Source organism: Botrytis porri (genome assembly GCF_014898465.1).
Source record: "Botrytis porri strain MUCL 3234 chromosome Unknown BPOR_009, whole genome shotgun sequence".
Classification (NCBI taxonomy): domain Eukaryota; kingdom Fungi; phylum Ascomycota; class Leotiomycetes; order Helotiales; family Sclerotiniaceae; genus Botrytis; species Botrytis porri.
The window spans coordinates 2,351,489-2,371,476 of record NW_024066083.1 but is presented as its reverse complement, the minus strand read 5'-3'; the positions used below and the strand labels follow the sequence as shown (position 1 = coordinate 2,371,476).

The 19,988-nt window shown below is 40.9% G+C and overlaps 7 protein-coding genes across 7 annotated transcripts; all 7 read left to right on the top strand.

Moving 5' to 3' along the window:
• Positions 1–581: 581 nt before the first annotated feature.
• EAF01_007454 (uncharacterized protein) lies at positions 582–1,857 on the top strand (the record flags this gene model as incomplete). The annotated part of the gene is made up of 3 exons (XM_038915709.1): positions 582–935; positions 998–1,402; positions 1,462–1,857. The coding sequence occupies 3 exons, from the start codon at positions 582–584 to the stop codon at positions 1,855–1,857; spliced, it is 1,155 nt and encodes a 384-aa protein (XP_038769347.1).
• A 650-nt stretch (positions 1,858–2,507) lies between these two features.
• Positions 2,508–3,538, top strand: EAF01_007453 (uncharacterized protein; the record flags this gene model as incomplete). The annotated part of the gene is made up of 2 exons (XM_038915708.1): positions 2,508–2,682; positions 2,709–3,538. The coding sequence occupies 2 exons, from the start codon at positions 2,508–2,510 to the stop codon at positions 3,536–3,538; spliced, it is 1,005 nt and encodes a 334-aa protein (XP_038769346.1).
• A 4,228-nt stretch (positions 3,539–7,766) lies between these two features.
• Positions 7,767–8,103, top strand: EAF01_007452 (uncharacterized protein; the record flags this gene model as incomplete). The annotated part of the gene is made up of 2 exons (XM_038915707.1): positions 7,767–7,773; positions 7,829–8,103. 2 exons carry the CDS (start codon positions 7,767–7,769, stop codon positions 8,101–8,103), a joined length of 282 nt encoding a protein of 93 aa, XP_038769345.1.
• Positions 8,104–9,343: 1,240 nt separating this feature from the next.
• EAF01_007451 (uncharacterized protein) lies at positions 9,344–11,072 on the top strand (the record flags this gene model as incomplete). Its single annotated transcript, XM_038915706.1, has 3 exons — positions 9,344–9,529; positions 9,587–9,802; positions 9,855–11,072. The coding sequence occupies 3 exons, from the start codon at positions 9,344–9,346 to the stop codon at positions 11,070–11,072; spliced, it is 1,620 nt and encodes a 539-aa protein (XP_038769344.1).
• Positions 11,073–11,454: 382 nt separating this feature from the next.
• EAF01_007450 (uncharacterized protein) lies at positions 11,455–12,022 on the top strand (the record flags this gene model as incomplete). Its single annotated transcript, XM_038915705.1, has 2 exons — positions 11,455–11,808; positions 11,993–12,022. 2 exons carry the CDS (start codon positions 11,455–11,457, stop codon positions 12,020–12,022), a joined length of 384 nt encoding a protein of 127 aa, XP_038769343.1.
• Positions 12,023–13,326: 1,304 nt separating this feature from the next.
• EAF01_007449 (uncharacterized protein) lies at positions 13,327–14,800 on the top strand (the record flags this gene model as incomplete). Its single annotated transcript, XM_038915704.1, has 2 exons — positions 13,327–13,773; positions 13,829–14,800. 2 exons carry the CDS (start codon positions 13,327–13,329, stop codon positions 14,798–14,800), a joined length of 1,419 nt encoding a protein of 472 aa, XP_038769342.1.
• Positions 14,801–17,920: 3,120 nt separating this feature from the next.
• Positions 17,921–19,274, top strand: EAF01_007448 (uncharacterized protein; the record flags this gene model as incomplete). Its single annotated transcript, XM_038915703.1, has 4 exons — positions 17,921–18,127; positions 18,194–18,277; positions 18,430–18,641; positions 18,695–19,274. 4 exons carry the CDS (start codon positions 17,921–17,923, stop codon positions 19,272–19,274), a joined length of 1,083 nt encoding a protein of 360 aa, XP_038769341.1.
• Positions 19,275–19,988: the final 714 nt, after the last annotated feature.

The window sequence follows — 19,988 nt, the reverse complement described above, 5'->3', positions numbered from 1 at the left end:
GTCAATTCACATGATGCTGATACAGCAAATGTGGACAGCCGGGTGAAAATAGGCCGAGCTAATTTAGAATTAGATGAAACTACTAGAGTCGTTAATTTTACGCTAATATTGCATTAGAAATCTCATTTGGAGTTACTGTACCCTGTTTTCGAGCCTTGTTTGCCAATTTTATACATGAGAGTATAGAATATTTTAATTGCTCAATTATTTCAAAATCAAGGAAGTCGAGTACAAAAGCACACAGCAGTCTTTATAATTGTATAGTCGAACTCTTTTTTTCGAACCTCCCACACACAACCACGAAAAGGAACTTCATTCTTACGAGAAACATTCTGGGATACATACAAACTTCCACTTTAACAATCCAAGTCTCCTGGAATACCAGTCCTTGAACAGCTGGGCATTTCATTCCTGCGGTTTGTCTATAACAAAAAAGTCATTTTCAACCCGCCTTGTAATGGTCATCATCGTCGATTTCGACTACAGATTCTGTCTACGCCCCTAAAATAAGATCTTATTCCAGTCTAGGCAACCCATCCCACCTCCCTGTATCACTTCTTTGATCTCCGAAATCGCCGCCAATGTCTACTCCTGTAGATTCCAGCCATGATGCAGACCAGTCTAAGACCGACCTTTACGCTCAGACTGTGAAGGAGTTGAGAAAGGAAATGCACTCTATCTTCATCTGTACCAAATGCAGAACCAAAGGAAACATAGTGATAGTCACCGATCACACTCTACCTATGGGCGAGCCACAGGCAGGGGATTCCTGGGCTTTAATGATGATTAAGAAAAATACTCGCTATGAGTTGCACCCTTCGAGAGAAGTGCCAGGTCTCTCTGGAAACGAGTCAGCTGCCCAATTGAGGAGAATACTGCAATTGACACTCGATGAAAATAAAGATTTAAGAGCAGAGCGCAGTTCTGCAGTTAAGGTTATTGAAAAAATGCGGACAGATCACCAAATGAAATGTCACTGCAAGTAGATAACTTCCAGGTGAACATTGAACAGATACAGGATCAGATACGAAGCGAGAGGCAGCAGACTAGTGAGCAATTACGTCTAGCAGATAACAGGAATAAAGCGCTACACAACAAGTCTGTTTCGCTAGACTTAAATTATCAAAAGATCATGGAAGATTTGAAGGAAGAACGGAAGAAGAATCTTAGACTGGTATCTGATTTGGAAAGGTTGAGCGGAGAGCATCAGCAACTACGCTCAAATCACGAAAGGCTTCGAGAAACAAGCGAGAGGGTGAAGCCCCTTCTAAGCATTGGGATAGCCTTGAGACTGAGGTGGCTTGAGAACATCCACTTTATGTTCGAAGGTAACAATGGCAGAATGCTAGATGGACGCATTGTGGAGTCAGGGAATGTCGCAGCTCATGATCCTAATTTCGAAGTAAGTAAAAGAGTGCCCATCCCTCATTGGAAAGTCATGATCACTAACATCCAATACAGGCGGACTTTTTGCTAGCGCAGCACGGTGGTCTTTCAACTAAATCTATTGACCGAGTCAATGAAAGCATGCAACGAATATACGGAAAGAGACATGTGCCAACATCAGCGGACTCCTCGGTTCCACATACATACCCTTCCGCTCTGATCTTTGTGCTGGACTGCAAGACCGCGGCTGCAATTCATCAATCTCGCGAGTTCCTGGTAGACTACCCATATCACCAAAAGCTTCGCTTGATTTTAAAAGAGATGATCGCCATTTGGGAGCGCGCAGAATCACGCGAAAAATTCGAAAGCATTGCGAGGGTGGAGGGACTACGGAAAGAGGCGGTTCACATCTGGGAAGCTGTTAAAATTGCATTGAGGAATAGCAAGCGGAGAATCCGGCCCCCAGATTAAGTGACGGAAGATTCAGAGTGGGCAACAGTTTAAATGATTAATCTAGCGAATGCTGTGTCACTATGTTGGGTTAGAATAGCGAATACAATTTGGAATAATGTCTATGGTCTTTTTGAATGAATGTCGTGATAAACCTCTGGTTTGGTGCTAGTTCCAACGTGAAAGAACTATGCTTGGGTATATCTTGCTCTCGCATGTCATGGCCTTGTTCGGATAATCATAGGACCTGAGATCAAAACTAGCATTGTATGTAAGGCTCAAAAATGGCTACTCATGTTCCAAAATCTCTAAGCTAGAGTACACCAGAAACAATCGTTTTTTACAAACCACAAACTACCATGCTGCACTGAATAATGAAAACAATTTGCAATTCAGATGCCCAATTTTTGGAACAATAATCAAACAACCACAAACTGTGTGGACGCTATTTCCACTCCAGAAATGTTGTAATCCTTTTTGAACTGTGTGTGAATCATATGGAAAGTGTATGGGAATAATGCGGAACCTGTGTGGGAACAGCTCAAGATATTCCTTATATATATCTAGTTATTTTTCATTCTAATATTCCTTTTCTTATTAGTGCAGAATCGATTGATACTCTAACCACATCAACAGAATATCTAACCATCTTCAGACTCAACTTCTAGACCATGTCTGCGAACAAGCAAAATCCAATTGTCCCAGGGACAGTCCGAGCCTTGACAAACAAATGGCAAGCCTTAGGACAATCCAATCCACAGCAGGCTAATCTCTTGATGCTAGATGCTCTTCCTGATCGGAATTGCAGTCTTGCAGCTCAACCCGCACCGGGGCCAGCTCTTGCAGGTGCAATCAACCGATGGGAGAAATAGGCACACCCACCCCTGCGCAACAGGCTCTTCAGCTATTCAATGTTCTTCCGGACGGGGACAGTTCCATTGTTCCTCAAATCTTCAATTCAAATACTGTTGTTCGAGCTCCTCCAAGATCAACAAGTTTTGCATTTTCCAGTTTGCCTTCAGAGGTTCGACTCATGATTTGGAAGTTACTCGTTCCAGGGCACCAGACCATCAGAATCACTGACAACGCGATGAGACACAACAGAGCGCATTCCCGTCAGAACCCAGCCGTTCTCTATGTAAATTACGAATCCAGAAAAGAGGCTCTCAAACAGCTGAAGCGTCTTTTCGGCGGCGTCAATGGCATTGGTTTTCCTGAACAGTTCAAGTATTTCAACCCACGTTCAGATCTTATTTACTTTGATGGTGGCGCCACTCGACTCTTTGTATTCCCACCAACTATTCTTCCACCAGTTGCGGATCTCACTAACGAAGCACCGATGGCACAGGGCGACAATGTTACTTCCCTTCAAATTGATGAAGATCAGATGAATCAAGCAGGGCCCACAGCATATTTCCGAAACCTCGAATGCTTTAGAATTCAGTACAGCTCTTCTCGCCTCCCCGGGATCATGTTCGGACCTCCCTACCCAACAAGCAATGCAGGTAGCCAATTATTTGTACGCGACATACATGGGGAGATGAGGGTGGATATAGGGCTTGCACGCGCGTGGTTTCAAACCCGATTCAATGCCGGCTTAATCAGTAGAGTTCCTAGAATCGAGATTTTGCTTACACGGGTCGACCAGCGCGCTGTGGATTCGACGGGCCAATACGCCTATTTCCACGCCCATCCCTTTTGAGTCGTGACAAGCTTTACCCTCACCCAACCCCAACACACAACCGTATACATTTCCTTTGCATGCGTTGTTCTTTGATGATTATTGACATATAATTTCATTCCTATTTCAATACAATATTTTTTCATTTAAAACCCCATATCTTTCTTTGTCAACTGACATTCATTCAACATCCTCGTAAAATTCTCTAGTATTATGAGATCTAGTTATAGTAGTCCTCATGCTATACTTTATTTTTTATTTCCACATAGTCCTTCCACATCATCTAAATACTTTCCGTTAATAACAGATCCCGCAAGTCTATATGTATTCCTCCACAACTCAAGTGACCCTGTTAAACCGTGATATATCAGTGCTCAACTCAAATTTCTTCCAGCGATAGCTAGTCGTTCAAACTTCAAACTCTTTGTAATAAGAATTGATTTCATCTCATTGATAGCAGGCTTGGCAGGCTCTCGAGCTCTTAGGTAGAGGAAATCTGTATGTTCGTTCCATTAAAATTGTGTATATGTGGTTAAAGGGAAACAAATTTTTTATACAAAGGAATACATTCAAAGAGTATCAATGCACGAGATCGGTATGCCCAACCTTTCATACCGATAAGTTAAAAGATCTAGTAGTCAATTCATATTAAATAAATTTTAATTATATACTTATACTATCTGCCTCTTTTTCATCCATACTTTCATGCTTGTCTTGTCTTTAGCACCTCCGCTCACCCCCCTCTTATCATATCCCTTCCAATCTGCAAGTTACGGGACAGTGTAGCTTGCTGTTCTCTCTTCTCGTTTGATTGTTACTTACGAATAGGTCTATCCTTTGTTCTGCTGGAATTAAATTGGAACAACACATCATGATTCTCCAGATATCTTTACAGAACCCTCATTGATTGAAAAGTATCTTGAAACAACATGAGAATAATACATAATGGTTCACTATCCCCTAGACTGTCAACTAGCGGCGCCGTCGCTTAACAGAGATCTAATTGACCAATCAAATTATCAGGATTTCTGAAATTTGATTATATATTCACCTTTAATTTTTGATATAAAATTCAATCAATTATATTTTTATTTCAAAGCGTTCACTATACTAATATATACTAATTCTCAATCCTTTTCTTTTTCAAATTGAAAAAATTAAAATATGAAATTAAAACTTTACTTTATAAATAAAGTAACAGAAAAAGCATTACAATAATCAATCCAACCAACCAGGCTTTATCATTCAAGGCATATCGCACGGACCACTTTCGACGCCGCTAATTGACAGTCTCACTCTAAATAAAAAAATGAGCACATCAAATCCGCTAAAATCGAGACTCTCTTTTAAACACTAATATTTCAAAAATCAAAATCAATTTGAAAAGATATTATAAATTGAATAAAACAAAGATTTCTTGTAATTTATAAGTTTTTGATATTTTATCATCAATTAAAAATCAAAGATGCTCACTATTGGTTTTAGAAGGGAATTCTAAAAGTAGGACTGTCTTTTTGATGTGTCTGTGTATTCGTTCAGAGTGAGACAGTCTAGGGGATGTATTAATGTAAATTTCATTAATATTATCCAGAATTCACATTATAAAGCAATTTATACAGACATACACACCCCACTACAACTCAGATACCTAGTTAGCATTTATTCAAAACTATGTACCTAGCTATCGTGTCATTCTCCATGCTTCCAGCAGAGCTCCGAGCCAATATCTGGGAATTCGCACTTCCTAAACCAAGGTCTCACCTCGTAAAATCTAACCAAACGACGAAAAAGAAAAAGATTCCGGTCCTCTTTCAGATAAATCACGAATCTCACGAGTTTGCTCTGAAACATATGCCACTTCTCTTCGATGGTACTAATCTTACTGGCTGTGATGATTTTCATTTCAATTATTTCAATCCAAAGATCGATATGCTCCGTCTTCATGACTTTAATAACAGTATCAACTTTTTCATGGGCCCTCGAAATCTTTACCCAAGAGCCCAAGAGGGGTACGCCCTGACATTCCTGAAACTGCACCCATAAAAGAGTGCGACATGGTCAAATCCCTCGAAATGAAAAGCTGGACAAGGTATCCGAACTCCCTACTTCGTAAAACAGGGTATTTTAGGAACCTCGAAAGACTAGTTGTACGCTTTCAACGTTCTTTTGGCCCGTTCTGGGCAACCCCAGCTGAACAAACAGACCTGATCATAAATTCGATGACCTTAAGGGCCAAACCGAGTAGATCTCAACAGATTTAAGGAAACCAATCTTTGAGACGGCCATTCTTTTTCAGCAAAATTAATAATCCTACTTTAATACAAGCCCCAAATCCTTTTATACTCTGCACTTAGTGATACCTCCCTCTTGCGATATTTATACTTACCTTCATCCCATTGCGTAGCAAACAGCCATCTGATTATTCAATTATATACTCGTATTTCTGGTGATAATCTAGGCCTAATGTGAGATCTCTGGCCGTCTACCTCTCACGGGAAATTTCTTCAAAATCTTATTTCATTTTATAATCTTGTCCGAATTGCGTAATGCTAAACATAGAGCTTTCCACCATACACACCTACTCTCCTTTACGTGATGCATGCTCTTGTGATCCAGTTGTGAAGATGTCTGGACTATGAATTTGGCTTCGTCGTGTTCTCGCTAACAGGTAAGAACTGATTCATGGAATGATTTGTAGATATAAAATCGCATGATATTAGAAAATATTGCGGCTGTGGTAAGAAAGTAGCTTTCTTAAAACAGGCACATTATCTGTAGAATGATAGCAATTTGGTCCATCTTTCACTGATGATCCTTGCATATCTTAGTCTCAAGAATGAAGTGGGAAAATGAGTAACATTTCCGATAGTTGTGAATTCGAGCATATGGGGGGGGCCGTCCTAATTCTCAGTTCTAGTTGAGACAACAGTTCCTTCCCAAGTCATTGGGCAATAGAACCCGACTCTTTCTCCGATAGTTTCATCTTCTTGAGATCATGTAGTAGTTAGTGCCTGTAGAAACTTGTAATTGGGCGCTCTAAATTTTCTCCTTTGACGTTAAGGATTAAAGGAAAATCCCGTGCAGTGTCTCTTTGTTTCGTAGGTTGTTCAGAGCAATATTTTGTTTTCACTTGTAAAGTTCAACAAGGACTTTTAAACAATGCTATTATTTTTTATTAAGAAGACCTAGCTATTCAGTGCATGACAAAGGCGAAGCCACAATAGCATTGATCCGAACATAACAAATTGTGCCGAAACAATTGATGGTAGTCTAGTATTTATCTGTCGAATGAACCACTGATCTATTTCTTCTTCAGTTCATTCCATCTATCCTTAGTCAGTAACAGCACTACCACCAACAGCTTTACTTTCCACAACTTTCCAGAAGACATTCCAAGAAACATTTCGAAACTTTCCAGTCTCGCAATCCCAACTTCCTTCATCATGCCTTCCAGCAACTCTCAAGTCAATCTTACCATGGTCGAAGTTCGCCTAGGTGAGTATAGACTCATGCCAACTTATCCAGCCCCAACTCCATCGACTCCTGAGTATGGAAATATCCCGATCAAGCTCGATCAATCTAACTCTAACTCCAACCCCAACAACACTGGCGCTAGCCGACTTTAGGTTTTGGATCGACGATCCGGGGACGGGGGGTGAGGGTAAAAGGTCTTCATGAAGCTGGACTTCTTGGACTTTGAGCCCTAGTGGTGTTCGCAACTCGAATCAAATCAAACGACTAGACGTCGTCTTTTCTTAATAGGTTTAACAATTCCCAACTCAACATCAAGTGATAAAATGCCCTTCTCCCTTTTCTGCCATGCTAACATACTAGTCTGTTATCATACTCTTTCAAACTAATAGTTTTCCTTTACTTTCTTATTATTGTCTTTTAATAGTAAATATAGAGCAAGGAATATATACCAACAGATAATCCCAGAAATAATGTGTGCTTGGTAACTCGATGTCAAAGGTAGAGAAAAATGAACAAAAGCACCGTTTCCCTGTCCCTCCGCTCACTTAATGCAGATCATCCATTTGGAAACCCACCAGCTGTTATGCCATATCAAAGTTCCTTGTGAAGATTGACCTATCTGCTTTCCACGTGCGAAACTCAAATACTACAAATAACGTTATTAATACTACCTGTCCCAAGCCCGCACCCACTCTCACAAAGCCTATCTACTCTGCGAACTCTTCGGTACCTTTTCTGCGATTTCTACCGTGCCATTCTTAAACGAATATTGATGATGACAAGTGAGATTTCTCGCGTGATAATCACACTTGGGCTTTTGTGGAAACTATCTCACAGACCGCGAAAAGAGGCAACTGGAAGAGGTTTACGGTCTCATTTACGATGGCCTATCTCCTCAGAGTTATGGGAATATGCCACCATGCATGCTTCAAGCAATTGATCATCAGGGTAGTATCATTTCACTTTACGCTTTGAAAAATAGGTCGATGTCAATTCAGGATAAACAAGCTGCAGGCGATAGTATGGAGTTTTTGAAAAATAAGCGCATAGAGCTAGGAAATGAGGCATTCGAAAAAAAATCACGAAGTGGCACACCATTTGAAGAGGCTTAGAGAGTTCGCAGACCTTATCATTGCTAAGTCTCGATGTCTGGGTGCTTTTGCGCATGGTGCCAGTCCAGGAACACCTTCCACCAGTTATGGAGCCCCTCAAACTCCACAATTTCGTCACAGGCGCCCCAATTCTTCTCATTCGCATCGTGTCAAGCAGCCTAGAACTGGAGAAGTTCCGACTCTTTGAGTTAAATGTGACTTCCGAATTGATTTGGCTCAATATTCCTTTGAATTTTACTAACGAGGTGATTCTAGAGAGCTCTAATTATTCCATCTTCTTGTCGCAACAATTACTCGACAGATGAAACAATTATCATCGCCGCCACATTTTTTAAATGGCCATGTTCAGTCTTTCTCGATCTGCAATCATACACAGTGTCAATCGAATTCATAAGTTTGCCAAGCTATACACACCGGGTCAATTCCGACATAATAATATAAAGGAGAGGAATCATATGGTTCGTAAATAGTCACCGGATGATTGCCCATTGTGTGTTTCTGTCTCAGGTTCTCAGATGTTGTCATCCGAGGTGGGGAGTGAAGTAAAAAAGGGGCCTCGCTTAATCACCTGCATGAGGTGAATCTATGATTCACTATTATCAAGGGCTACCTAGTCAGTCTTTTGTGGCTGAAAATTGTTACTCTTCTCATTCAATTTGATTATCCCATGAGTTTACATTCGAAACAGCAATTTTTAGGTGGAAACAGTGACGAACTTTTTGAACAGGGACCTTACATTTGTATGTTAGTCTAATTGGCATTAGGCTTTGTTCTGCCTTACACAAGGTTCGCATGTTCTTGGTGACAGTTGAGAGATGAAAATTCGTAGTGAAACAATAATGTTCAATTACAGATCATGAGAAATCTAACAGAGAGACCTTCTCTGAGCAACCTCTTCAGGCACAGATTGATTTTGAATCCAATATCAATATTACTCAAAGCAGTGAATCTAAAACAAAACAAGTAGGTTATCACATCTGTTAGGAATAGTGACGTGTGTGAATTATAATTACTAACAAGTAAGTAGAGTGAGTAGCCTGGAGCTCGGACCTGATCTGTTCAATATTTCTCTTCGAATCTTTCAACAAGCAACCACAACCACAACCACAACTTCAATTTCTCTCACCTTGATTCATGTCTTGAAGAAATCTCGAGACTTCCAAAAAACACACTCATCCATAACCCCAAGCAGACTTGCCTTATCAACCAGGATCTTCTTGAACTGACCAGTTCCGGTATCATGACTTCCGACAGGGATTTAAGAAGAGACCATGAGAGAGATAGAGACAAACTTTTTGAGCTCAATAGACAAAACGAAAGGATTGAACTAATCCAACTCGAGAACTTTTATCGCATGAAGAGTAGTGCCGTAAAGATTCACGATGATAAGTATGGTAGCAAGGAAAAATGGAGCAGCATGATCATCGTTAGTCACTCGATAGCTCTGTATGATCTGAAGATCAATGACTCACGTGTACTGTAGAAGGCCTCACAGAACAGTACTCTCTTAGCGCCGTCTGAATTTACATTCCAGGATAAACACGGTAAAAGACGTACAGTTAAGATTGGCCCAAAAACAAGCGCACATGATGTGAAGAGGGCTATTGATCTGTATGATGCGGCAAAATACGAAGGGCAGAAGAAGAGAGAAATGGCTGATTGGGAGCGGAGTAAAGAGGAGTTTGGCTGCCGGTTGCGTGTAAGTTTCCTTGGTATCCTTCCCAATCAGTCTATACTGATGGTTTGTACAGGAAATTTTGAGGGAAAAGAATCGCATTCTAGGCTTCAGTCCGAGGGATGAATCCTTTGACGCATGCTTGAACGATTTGGGCTATAGTGCCCACACAGCCCCAGCGCATGTTACCTACCATACCTCATTTCGCCAGCCGACGCCGGATTTGGAGCTCGAGAGGGAAAATTCTCGACTATCAGATCAACTTCGTGCTGCACAGAAACAGCTCGCAGAAGCTAGGGAAGAATACAGAACTCTCGAATATGGAAATTACAGACTCATCCAAGAAAATTCAGAGGTTTCTGCATCTTTGGATTCAACACAGAAACTTCTAGAGCAGATTGCAGACAATAGAGACGAGCATGTCAAGACAAACAGAAAATATGCTGAAGAAAATAGAAATTTGGAATCTGAACTGGAGTCAGCACAGGCACAATTGCAAGCACAAACACGAGCTCAGACACAACCACAGCCACAGTCACGATCGTGGTGGCCAACATCACGCAAAGTTACCTTCGATGATACCAGCGACCAGTTGCGGGAGGAAGTAAAAAACTTGTCTAGGTCCTTGGAGAATATGAAGATTAGTAGGGAGCCGCATAACATTCTCCGAGATGTCGGAGTCGAAACTCGCCTCGAATTCTTACAAATTTCTAAGGCGCATGAATATCCTGTCATACGCCATCATACTCATCATAGAATTGTTTCTAGCATTTCGACTCCAGAAAACAATATGGATCTCGGTGCTAAGAGCACGAGTATTGATGGAAGTAATCTATACGGAGGCAACATTCGAGCAGATGCGGCTCTTCTCAGCATCAACTCAAACCATCGAGTCAAGTTCAAACAAACGTTCAAGGGCATCTACGGAGTTGCATTTAGCGAGGTTACGAAGAGATGTTCTGACAAATACGCTCCACAGTGCAAGATTACTGAGATGGCCAACTTGAGAGGAACAATGGCACACCTAGGATGTTTTACGAGACATACACCCGATCAGAAAGCCGACGATAGATTCTTGGCTTTGTCGGTATACTGTGAAGGGGAGTACGAAGATATAGATCGAAGATCAATAACGGCTCTCCAAGCAGCGAAGACATTCAGTGGCGATCCTAGAGTTATCGAAGCTTGTAACAAGATGCGTGGAATCTGTGACTCCCTTGTCGAAAGAACCAAGAGCGGTGGCCATCTTTCGAATTTATTTACAGGTGGCGGTGTTGGTGGCAGATATATTTGAGAGCGGGGTGTTGGAGTACTAAGGGCTGGAACTGATGTCGGCGGTGGTAGTGGTGTCAGATAAAAGTATACATACACATCGAAAACGATGGGCAATGACCTTACGGAGCAAAGATTTAGTAAAGCATTGTTTGGGTACATACACTGTACCAGATCTGATTTCACAGTCATGAATATAGTTAGAGGTTGGACAGCGATCATAGTAATTAGTGTCATCTAATTCAGTATTATAAAAGCGCATCAAGGTGCTATCCTATGACTTGAAAGTGAGAGTAAAATCATTGTAACTAAGCTTAAAGTTCCGATGAAAGTTTGAAGACGGCAAGGTGATTTTAGTTTCTGAAAAGAATATTTCTGGTCTACATCTCTTGCCTTCATCACCCATGCATAACTCAGCAAGACTTACCGGCATGTCTTCTCCATCAGTACAATCTATAGCACCCGCCAATCTTGGTACTAGAAAATACTGCTTATCAACAGTGGTTCAAATGTCAAAGAAATTTCTTGGAGGAATTTGTCTTTATATCTGGAAGCTGCTGACTGTTCCTCTTTGCAAAGCTGGAGTGAGTTTATTATCCACAATTTCTACACGTAAATCAATCCGAAGTACGCTAGTTGACATATTTCTGCAATTGAACCACATCATCTCTCGTTACCATAGAGTCGCCGACGCTCAAGCTGCTCTTGACGCGCTCAAAGCACAATTAGCTGCTCAACACGTCGGCTTGAACAGAAATGTAAGGCTCACAAAGATAGAGAGTTAGAAACGTATGAAGAATTGTTTCGTAGCCTTTACGCCGTTAACCTGAGTTTTCTCGGCCCCAAATTTCTTACATCCAGTAAGCCTATAGAGGCTATCGATCTACGAGGTACAAAGTCTTTTTTTTTCTCATTCACAAAATCGACTAACAATGCGACTAGGGGGAATTAAATTTTCGCACGGATCTATAAGATTCTTCAAATCTTATACGAGACACCAACTTGATAAAGACACCTACTTGATAAGCAATATTTAAGTACATAAATCTTAGCTATAATCATATTATATAATTATATATCTCACCATCAAAAATAAGCAATTATACTATTAAATAATTATATAATATAATTAAGTTTAATAGTTTTTATTCTTTTTAAGGTTTTAATAAAGAAAAGCTTTATATTGAAAAATTATCTTACATAATTTAACTTATCCCCTAAAGTGCGAACAAATAGCGCTCAATATGGTTCATATGATATACTCTATATAAAGAAGTTAGATTGATTAGAGTAGTATCCTTAATGCTTTTCCGGTCACTCTATTTATAAAATAGGAGTTTGATTCTAGATTTTACTTTTTTAAAAAATTGTAAGATAAAAAAGATTCAAAATTAATCTATCTTATTAATTTTAAAATTTCAAAATATAAATATTATGAAAGAGATTTTATATTAAAGATTATATGTGAACATCTAATCAAATTTCGAGAATCCTGATGATGTGATTGGTCAATAAGTCCTCATTGAGTAAAGGCGCCGTAAGTTCGCACTCTAGGGGATAAATATATGTACTTAAAGTTATTATTTTATAATAATATTTAATCAAAGATACATAATTATACACTTGATTATTATTGTAGAGTATATCACATTTGGATATCGCTTATCAAGTTGATATCTTTATCAAGTTATAATATCTCACATACTTTTTGAAGAAAATCATAGACCCGATATTTATTTCTGGTCACATTGTTAGATCTACAAGCCGCGATGCTCGCTTTTCTTCCTCGTTTCGGGAGTTTGGAAAAATGGTGATAATGCGACGAATACTCATAGCAACCCAAGATTATTTAATGAAGACCTCAAGGTAGAAGAGGTTTTGATTTCGATGCGCAAGATTGTAAATGAAGTTAGAATATTAGATTAAAGACGGAGAAACAATCGTCGAGATATCGAATATAGCTTTTGAGAGGAGGGGTCTTCTTCAATCCATATCATCTCATCCGTCCAAATCCTCCTGTATTGATGACATTTGTGTGTGTGCAACTAGCGAGTGAATAACTAAAATGCATAATATTCTTTTTCCTTTACCTCACAAACAATCGAGATAATTCACCCTCAATTATTAGTCCCCGAAAAGCGAATGGAGTCGATTGAGAGTCGATTGAGAGTCAATTAACTTGAGGGTGGGGATACTTATCACTTATCCTATCGTCTATAACTTTGAGCAGAACAACTCCAGTTCCCATTCTCAATATTCTTCTCATAAACATCACAATGATGGATCCCACTCTTCCTCAAGAGGCTTTCGCCACGTTTAACGAACAGGAAAGTCGGCTCCTGAAATTGCACGACAAATCCAATTCTCTCGATTTCAATCTTCTACGCGCCAACTACGAACATCAGCAGAAGCTGAACAGTTTTTCAGACAAGAAGGATGGCTGGCACAAGAGTGTTAACCGATTGTTCAAGGTAAAATCGATTACAACAAGTCACGTCGATAAAGTACTAATTGTTTTAAAGAGCTTCCTTGGTTTACTCTCCTGTGACCAGACTCAATTAAATTTGATGAAAGTCACACATGATAATATCGAAGTTACTCTGGGAACGCAAGATGATAAGCAAAGTATCAACAAAGCATGGGAAGAAAGTATGATAAGTCTGGTCGAAAGTCTTAGGGCCAAAAAGTCCAGAAGTGTTTCAACTTACTGTGAGCAGAAAAAGGTAAGCAATTATCATCGAAATTCTCACATCTTGATACATAATAGTTGCTAACTAGCATTCCATGATGCAGGAGATCTTGAAAAGCATCGACGTCCTTCTCGATATTCCAAAGTCTATGACCTCTATTGTTGATAATAACATTGGAGCTTCCACCAACCACACTCAGTTGTTAGTCACCGTCTTAGCTGAAAATGCTTCTCTCAAAACAGAACTTGCAAAATCCGAGTATGAATTAGGACGAATTAGAAACCTCAGACCCTATACTGGTAATACCTCATCACAAGAAATCTTAATCTTGAAGCAGAAATTGGAGCAAGTTGAAGATGAAAAGGTTGAACTTGTGTTGGGACTTTCTGCTACCGATGGTGAACTTGAGTCGACACGGGCATCACTTGCCGATGCATACACAGAGATTGAGAGCCTAGAATACAAGCTGAATGGGAAGAATCATCCAAATCATGATCTTCGTACACTTGCCGTTAATGTCCGCTTTCGCTTTCTGAACCAAGCAACTCGACGCAACATTCGTGGAAACTATACAGCAGTACGTGGTCTTAAAGTCACCGACGTAGGCGCTATTGAGCGCGGCTCAGCTGCTGTACATGGTGGGGATGTCCGAACTGATGCCTTCATGATTCGGAATAACATACACAACAAGTTCAACGATGACTATGAATCACTTTTCTTGCACATGTATGGTGTCTCCGTTGACGAGGTTTCTCAAGGAAGAGATGGTAAATATCGTCTTGGCTCCAAACATGTCGAAATAGCGGATTTGAGAGGTACAATGGTACATTTTTGTTCGTTCTCCGAACTTACGCACGATGAGGAAATGGATGATAGGTTTGATGGTTTACGATATCAATGTGATGTGATTTATCAAGAATATCTCGCACAATTAAGATCGGCAGCTAAGGCACAAGATGCATTCAATGATAGCCCGGTCATCGATGCACACCTTCATGCCGTGCGAAATATCTCTGATCAGATTGTTGGCCTAGAGAAGCAAAGACTCGAGGGCGAGTGAAGGTTCAAGGGGTGGTTGTTATCTGAAAAGAGGATAGCTCTGATTAGTTAGCTAAATTTAAGATAGAATAGGCAAGCCTGCGAAAAGCTTCGTAGCAAACATAGATCTATGGTCGCTTTATGGCGACGGGCAATATCAAACACGATCAAAACACAGCGTTGTTCAATATTTACGTTAATGATTGCAAGTGCTTTCTGATGATCCATGTCTGCTTTTGAATAGCGTGATACTGCTACCATATTCATTCCAGCTCGCCAATCAAATTCTCCCTTTTATTTTATCCACCTACTCCCCGGCCTCTAGATTCTAAAAAGTCTAAGATCGGTTTGCGTGCTACTGTCTCTCGACGTTCTACGGTCTCCTTATCTACCTATCTAATCAACATCTACATTTGCTGTTTCCATGAGGATTTCTTCAGGTACTGTCATGATACTGCTATCTGACAGCCGTACTTGAAAACATCAAGCACTCTGTGATAGTAGACTATTCATCCCTTAGGTATTTGACAACCATGCACGAACAGAATTCGACTTCCTATTTATCACATCATCTTCTTTACCAGTTCATAGACACCAATATATTGGCACCAAGATATCGACATCACCACTTCGACATCGATACTTCAATCACTAAACACCATTGAAAGTCTTCGCACCATGACGTTCCTTGTCCTTCTACCAGTAAGAAAGTTAAGGGCAAAAAATCCTCCATTCAAGAGGATATCAGAGTAAGTACTTTCTCAACCTCACCACAAGATCACAAATTCCCAATCTACCAATCGTAACTTTTTTTTTTCAATCTAGCGACCACTCGCCCTCCTTAGTCAAAACTTTAACCGCGCTAAGCCCACTACCGGAAGCTCCAGTTCCTACGTAACCAATGAATCCAAGAAAGCCATATCCGTTTTGATAAACCAGCATGAGCAAGCCAAGTCTGAGCTTGAGAACCACAAATCATCCGAGTCCAGAATGAAGAACGAAGTCGAAGAACTACACACACAAATCCAGGAGCTTCATGACACCATCAAACATGACCAAGATGACCTGAAAGAATTGAATCAAATTATCGAGGGGGGCATTCAAGGATTCTCTGCTGTTCCCGATACACAGGAAGCTATTCTCGAGAAGCTAATCGCCAGAGAAGCTGCTATTGATCGAGAAATCTTCAATCTCCGGGACAATAAAGTCATTTCGAGAGCTGAAATTTGGTTTGACGCCGTGGGAAAGGTAGACGAATCAATCGGACATCCTGACCAAGCTAGCCGAGACAGAAATCTAGAAATGCGCAAGGAGAGATATATTAGAACCAAGCGTTCTATTGCTCAGGATACCAAAGCTGTGCTTTTATCAACAAAAGAGGATATTCGAAATCAGAAACTCGAAATATTGCGCGATGACAGTGTGGAAGGCCACGTACCACTTGCACCTCCTTCTCCCATCTCCATGGATAACGATCAGGTCTCATTTGTAGCAGAAACTCTACTTGATGATCCTTTCGTCGAGAATCCTCCACAAAATCGAGTTGGCTCTTGGGCTACAATCAACGGAGAAGGATCCTCCAATTTTCCTAGTCGTACTTTTAGTGAAGATAATCGGACAGTAGAAAACAGTCATGGAACAACACTCAGCAGAGAAGAATCATCCAACGTCCTGGGCAGTATATATGGTGAAGACAATCAGACAGAGGAAGACAGTCATAGGGCAACAATTGAAGAGAACAGATTCCTCAGACTCCAAATCGAGACTACTGAGCGAAAAGTTCAATAATGGGAGGGAAATTTCGATCGCTTTAAACTCGAAACCCAAGCCACGATTGAAAGACTAGCTTCTGAAATTTCCTATAGTGATGACTCTCTCCAAGAGTACAAGAACGCTTTAGAAGACGCCAATGAAGTACACGAACAATTGGTACACGATCTAGCAAAGTTAGAAGAAGATAAAAGCCGTCTGTGTGTTATAGCGGAAGAGGTTGGTCTTCCTATCTTGGCGCGAAATGCAGAGAATATGAAGAGAATCAAACGCAATGGCGAGTTCTCATCACTTGGCGACAGTCATCTTCCATTCAACGAAATTCTTGTACACAATGGAAATTATGCCACCACTGGAGGTCATATTGATGCACATCTCGCTTCTATTCTTCTAGCCGAGAAGGAAATTGTGAGCGGTCCCGTCACCAGCCACGAAATGTTTCTCAACATGTATGGCGTTTCTGTGGGTGAATATCGTCACTTGTACAAAGTATCTGACAGACTCGATGAGATGTTCAACATGCATGCTATGCTTGCGGAATCTGGTTCTTTTACAGAGAAGACACTCTCCGAGACTAGGGATTCTTTGTTTCAAAATCTGTTTACACAGGGTTTTCTTCAATTCGATACGATTGAGGCACCTAACGCGAGGGAGAAAGGTCGCATTTTTGACTCGCAGGATGGTGAGGACCAAATTCAAACATTTAATGAAATGCTGGAGATTGTACAGGATATCAAGCGAATGCAGAGTGAAGCAAAATTGAGACTGGCACCTGAGCAATCGGTTTTTGAGGAATCAGGTTCTGAGCATTCGGGTTCTGAGCATTCGGGTTCTGGCTGGGTCCCTGAACCCTGATTCAACAGTCTGCATATATCAGAATAAAAATAACACTTGACTATAATGCACATATTTCTAGACACGTGAATATTTCAATTGTGGTGATAGGTGACTCCTCTTCAACTGATTTGGCTACTTGAAGGTGAGACTGCAAGGCTGTTGAACCAAGTGAAATTGTGAAATGTTCTCCACATGTAAATGACCCCGCTGCTAACAATCAAACGAAGATGTATATTCACTAAGCAACATCATAACAAGAGCACTACACACTTACCACAGGAGTCCAGCTAGTATTCAAAGGAATGAAATTTTCAGCCTTGGCCTCAAGCTCAAAGGGTGAGCGCCTCATATTTGGACACAATAGTATGGATAGGTAGGTAGTCCCAGATGGAATTCTCGCTTAGCATTTTCTCAAAACTATATCCCACACGCGACTTTATAAGCAAAGCGAACTTTCCTTTCCTCTTTCAACAACTTTGCTTACTTTTAAATTCCCTAAGATCCTCAATTCCCTAGATCAGGGTGTCATTCTCCGATGATGGGAGACACGACTCCTAATGCTCTTGCAGTGATCAAGCCACAGGGCACAGATCCCCCTTCTGTCATAAATCTCGCTGAGGAGTTTCAGAGGCTTCAGCACGAGTATGACAATGTTTGTGGGGATGATTTTGAGCAAGCCATTCAGAGCAAGCTTCTCCAGCAGAGGAAATCTTTCATTCACCATCTAGAGTCCATGTTCTCTGTGAGTGGAAAATCCACCGACCTCTTCAAATTGGCACGTCTATTTTTTTACTGATATATTTCATAGGAAATCAACGACAATTCCAATCGTAAAATTCGAGAAGCAAACGCCAAGTTTGGTCTCACCTTGCCACTCGAGGAACTGAAGAAGGTTTCTGCATCAGATGTCGCTGAGCACGATCGATGATTTATCATAACTGAAAGAGATGGTGTTGCTGTCCAGAAGAAACACTTGAAGAAGCGTTTAGAAGTAAGAATTGACTATACAATATTCATGATGAGTCCAAAACTGACTTCGATAAGGAAAATAAACTTGAAATTTCATCCGCTCTAGGGATCACCATCACTGCAGATCCATCCTCTCTTAGCCAACCTACCGAGAGCTCGGATGACAAAGTCGCCATTTCGCAACTCCTTGAAGACAACCACTCTCTCCAGAATAAGCTTGGAGAATCGAAAAACACCCTCGCCAAACTTGAAGCTGAAAAGAAGCAAGACAAAACAACCATTGCTAGGTGGCAGTTCCTCCATTACGAGGTTCGGCAAGATAATACCACTCTCAAAGAAGAGTTGAAAGAAGTCGAAAAAAAGATTGTACACTACAAAGTGGTCGCGCACTCTTGTTCTCGTGTCCGCGACGGAATCGCGGATACCACAATTCTGCATGCTGTCACCGCGACGAAGACGGATTCCATGAAATTAAAGGCCGCCCTCCAGCCGACAGAAAGGTGATTGACGCTCGCAATCATGCGTGTCATCTAGGAGATATTGCAACAGATTTTGCCCTTTTCATGGTTGATCCTAATCGTGCTGGTTGGAACATTGGAGGTGAGCGCTACATTGATTTCACCAATTCGTATCGCGTCACCCCACACCAATGGGGGAAGATTGTCTCACTTGCCATGAAATCTGGCCCCGACCGAGTACTTCTTGAAGTTCTCAACTTACATAGTACCATGTATCGTTGTTACTTCAACACGGAGCACAGCCACAGCCCCGAGAATGATGAAGCTTTCAATGTCCTCTTCGCAAAGTTTTTCGATAAATACAAGGGTCTGTTGGCAAGCACAAACTTATTCCTATCGGCCAAACGATACGAAAACCTTTTAATCTTTGTCAAGCAAGCTGTGAACGATCGAAGGCAATGAGGGAAATAGTTTGGGAAACTGTTGCACGCGAGAAAGCTAAGTGCTTCAGTCGAGCCCGACTAATTACGCAATGAAGGCTTTGAAGAATAAGTCGATAGAACACAGAAGACTCTGATTCGGCGCTGACGATATCTCTCAGGTGGTAGAAATTGCTCGGTACATTCCTAGTGTGTTTTTTCTTTTGTTTAGATGGATAGTCCCCAGTTCCTGGAAACCAAACCATTCATCGTAGCCAACATACAGACGGCAAGCGTTGTACCACATTAATTTGTGCCAAATAAGATCAAGACCAAATTAGTTTATACCAAATAGAGAATCAAGATTCATTCCAAATGAAGTTGCAGCATCTTCGAAATACCTGAATTCTGTACATGCATGCAACGATGACTACCACCACGGCTTCGAACCAAGAATTTCACTTTCGCTCATAGCTGGTATGTAAGAGGGTTTCTGAATCCCAAAAAGGCCCTCGAACCTTGACAATGAGCCCAGCTTAATAGTATATCTCTCCCAACTACTTAACCTCTCCCCAACCACTTAACATCACCCTATTCTACCTCCCCGTCCCACTAAAATTGAAGAGCGAAGAGGCGAAGAGGCGAAGAGACGACAATACAAAAACACCCCATCTCATCTACACAATACATCGCATCTACCAGTACTAAACACACAATCCGCATGATCCACTCACATTCTCCCCCCATGATTCGCTCA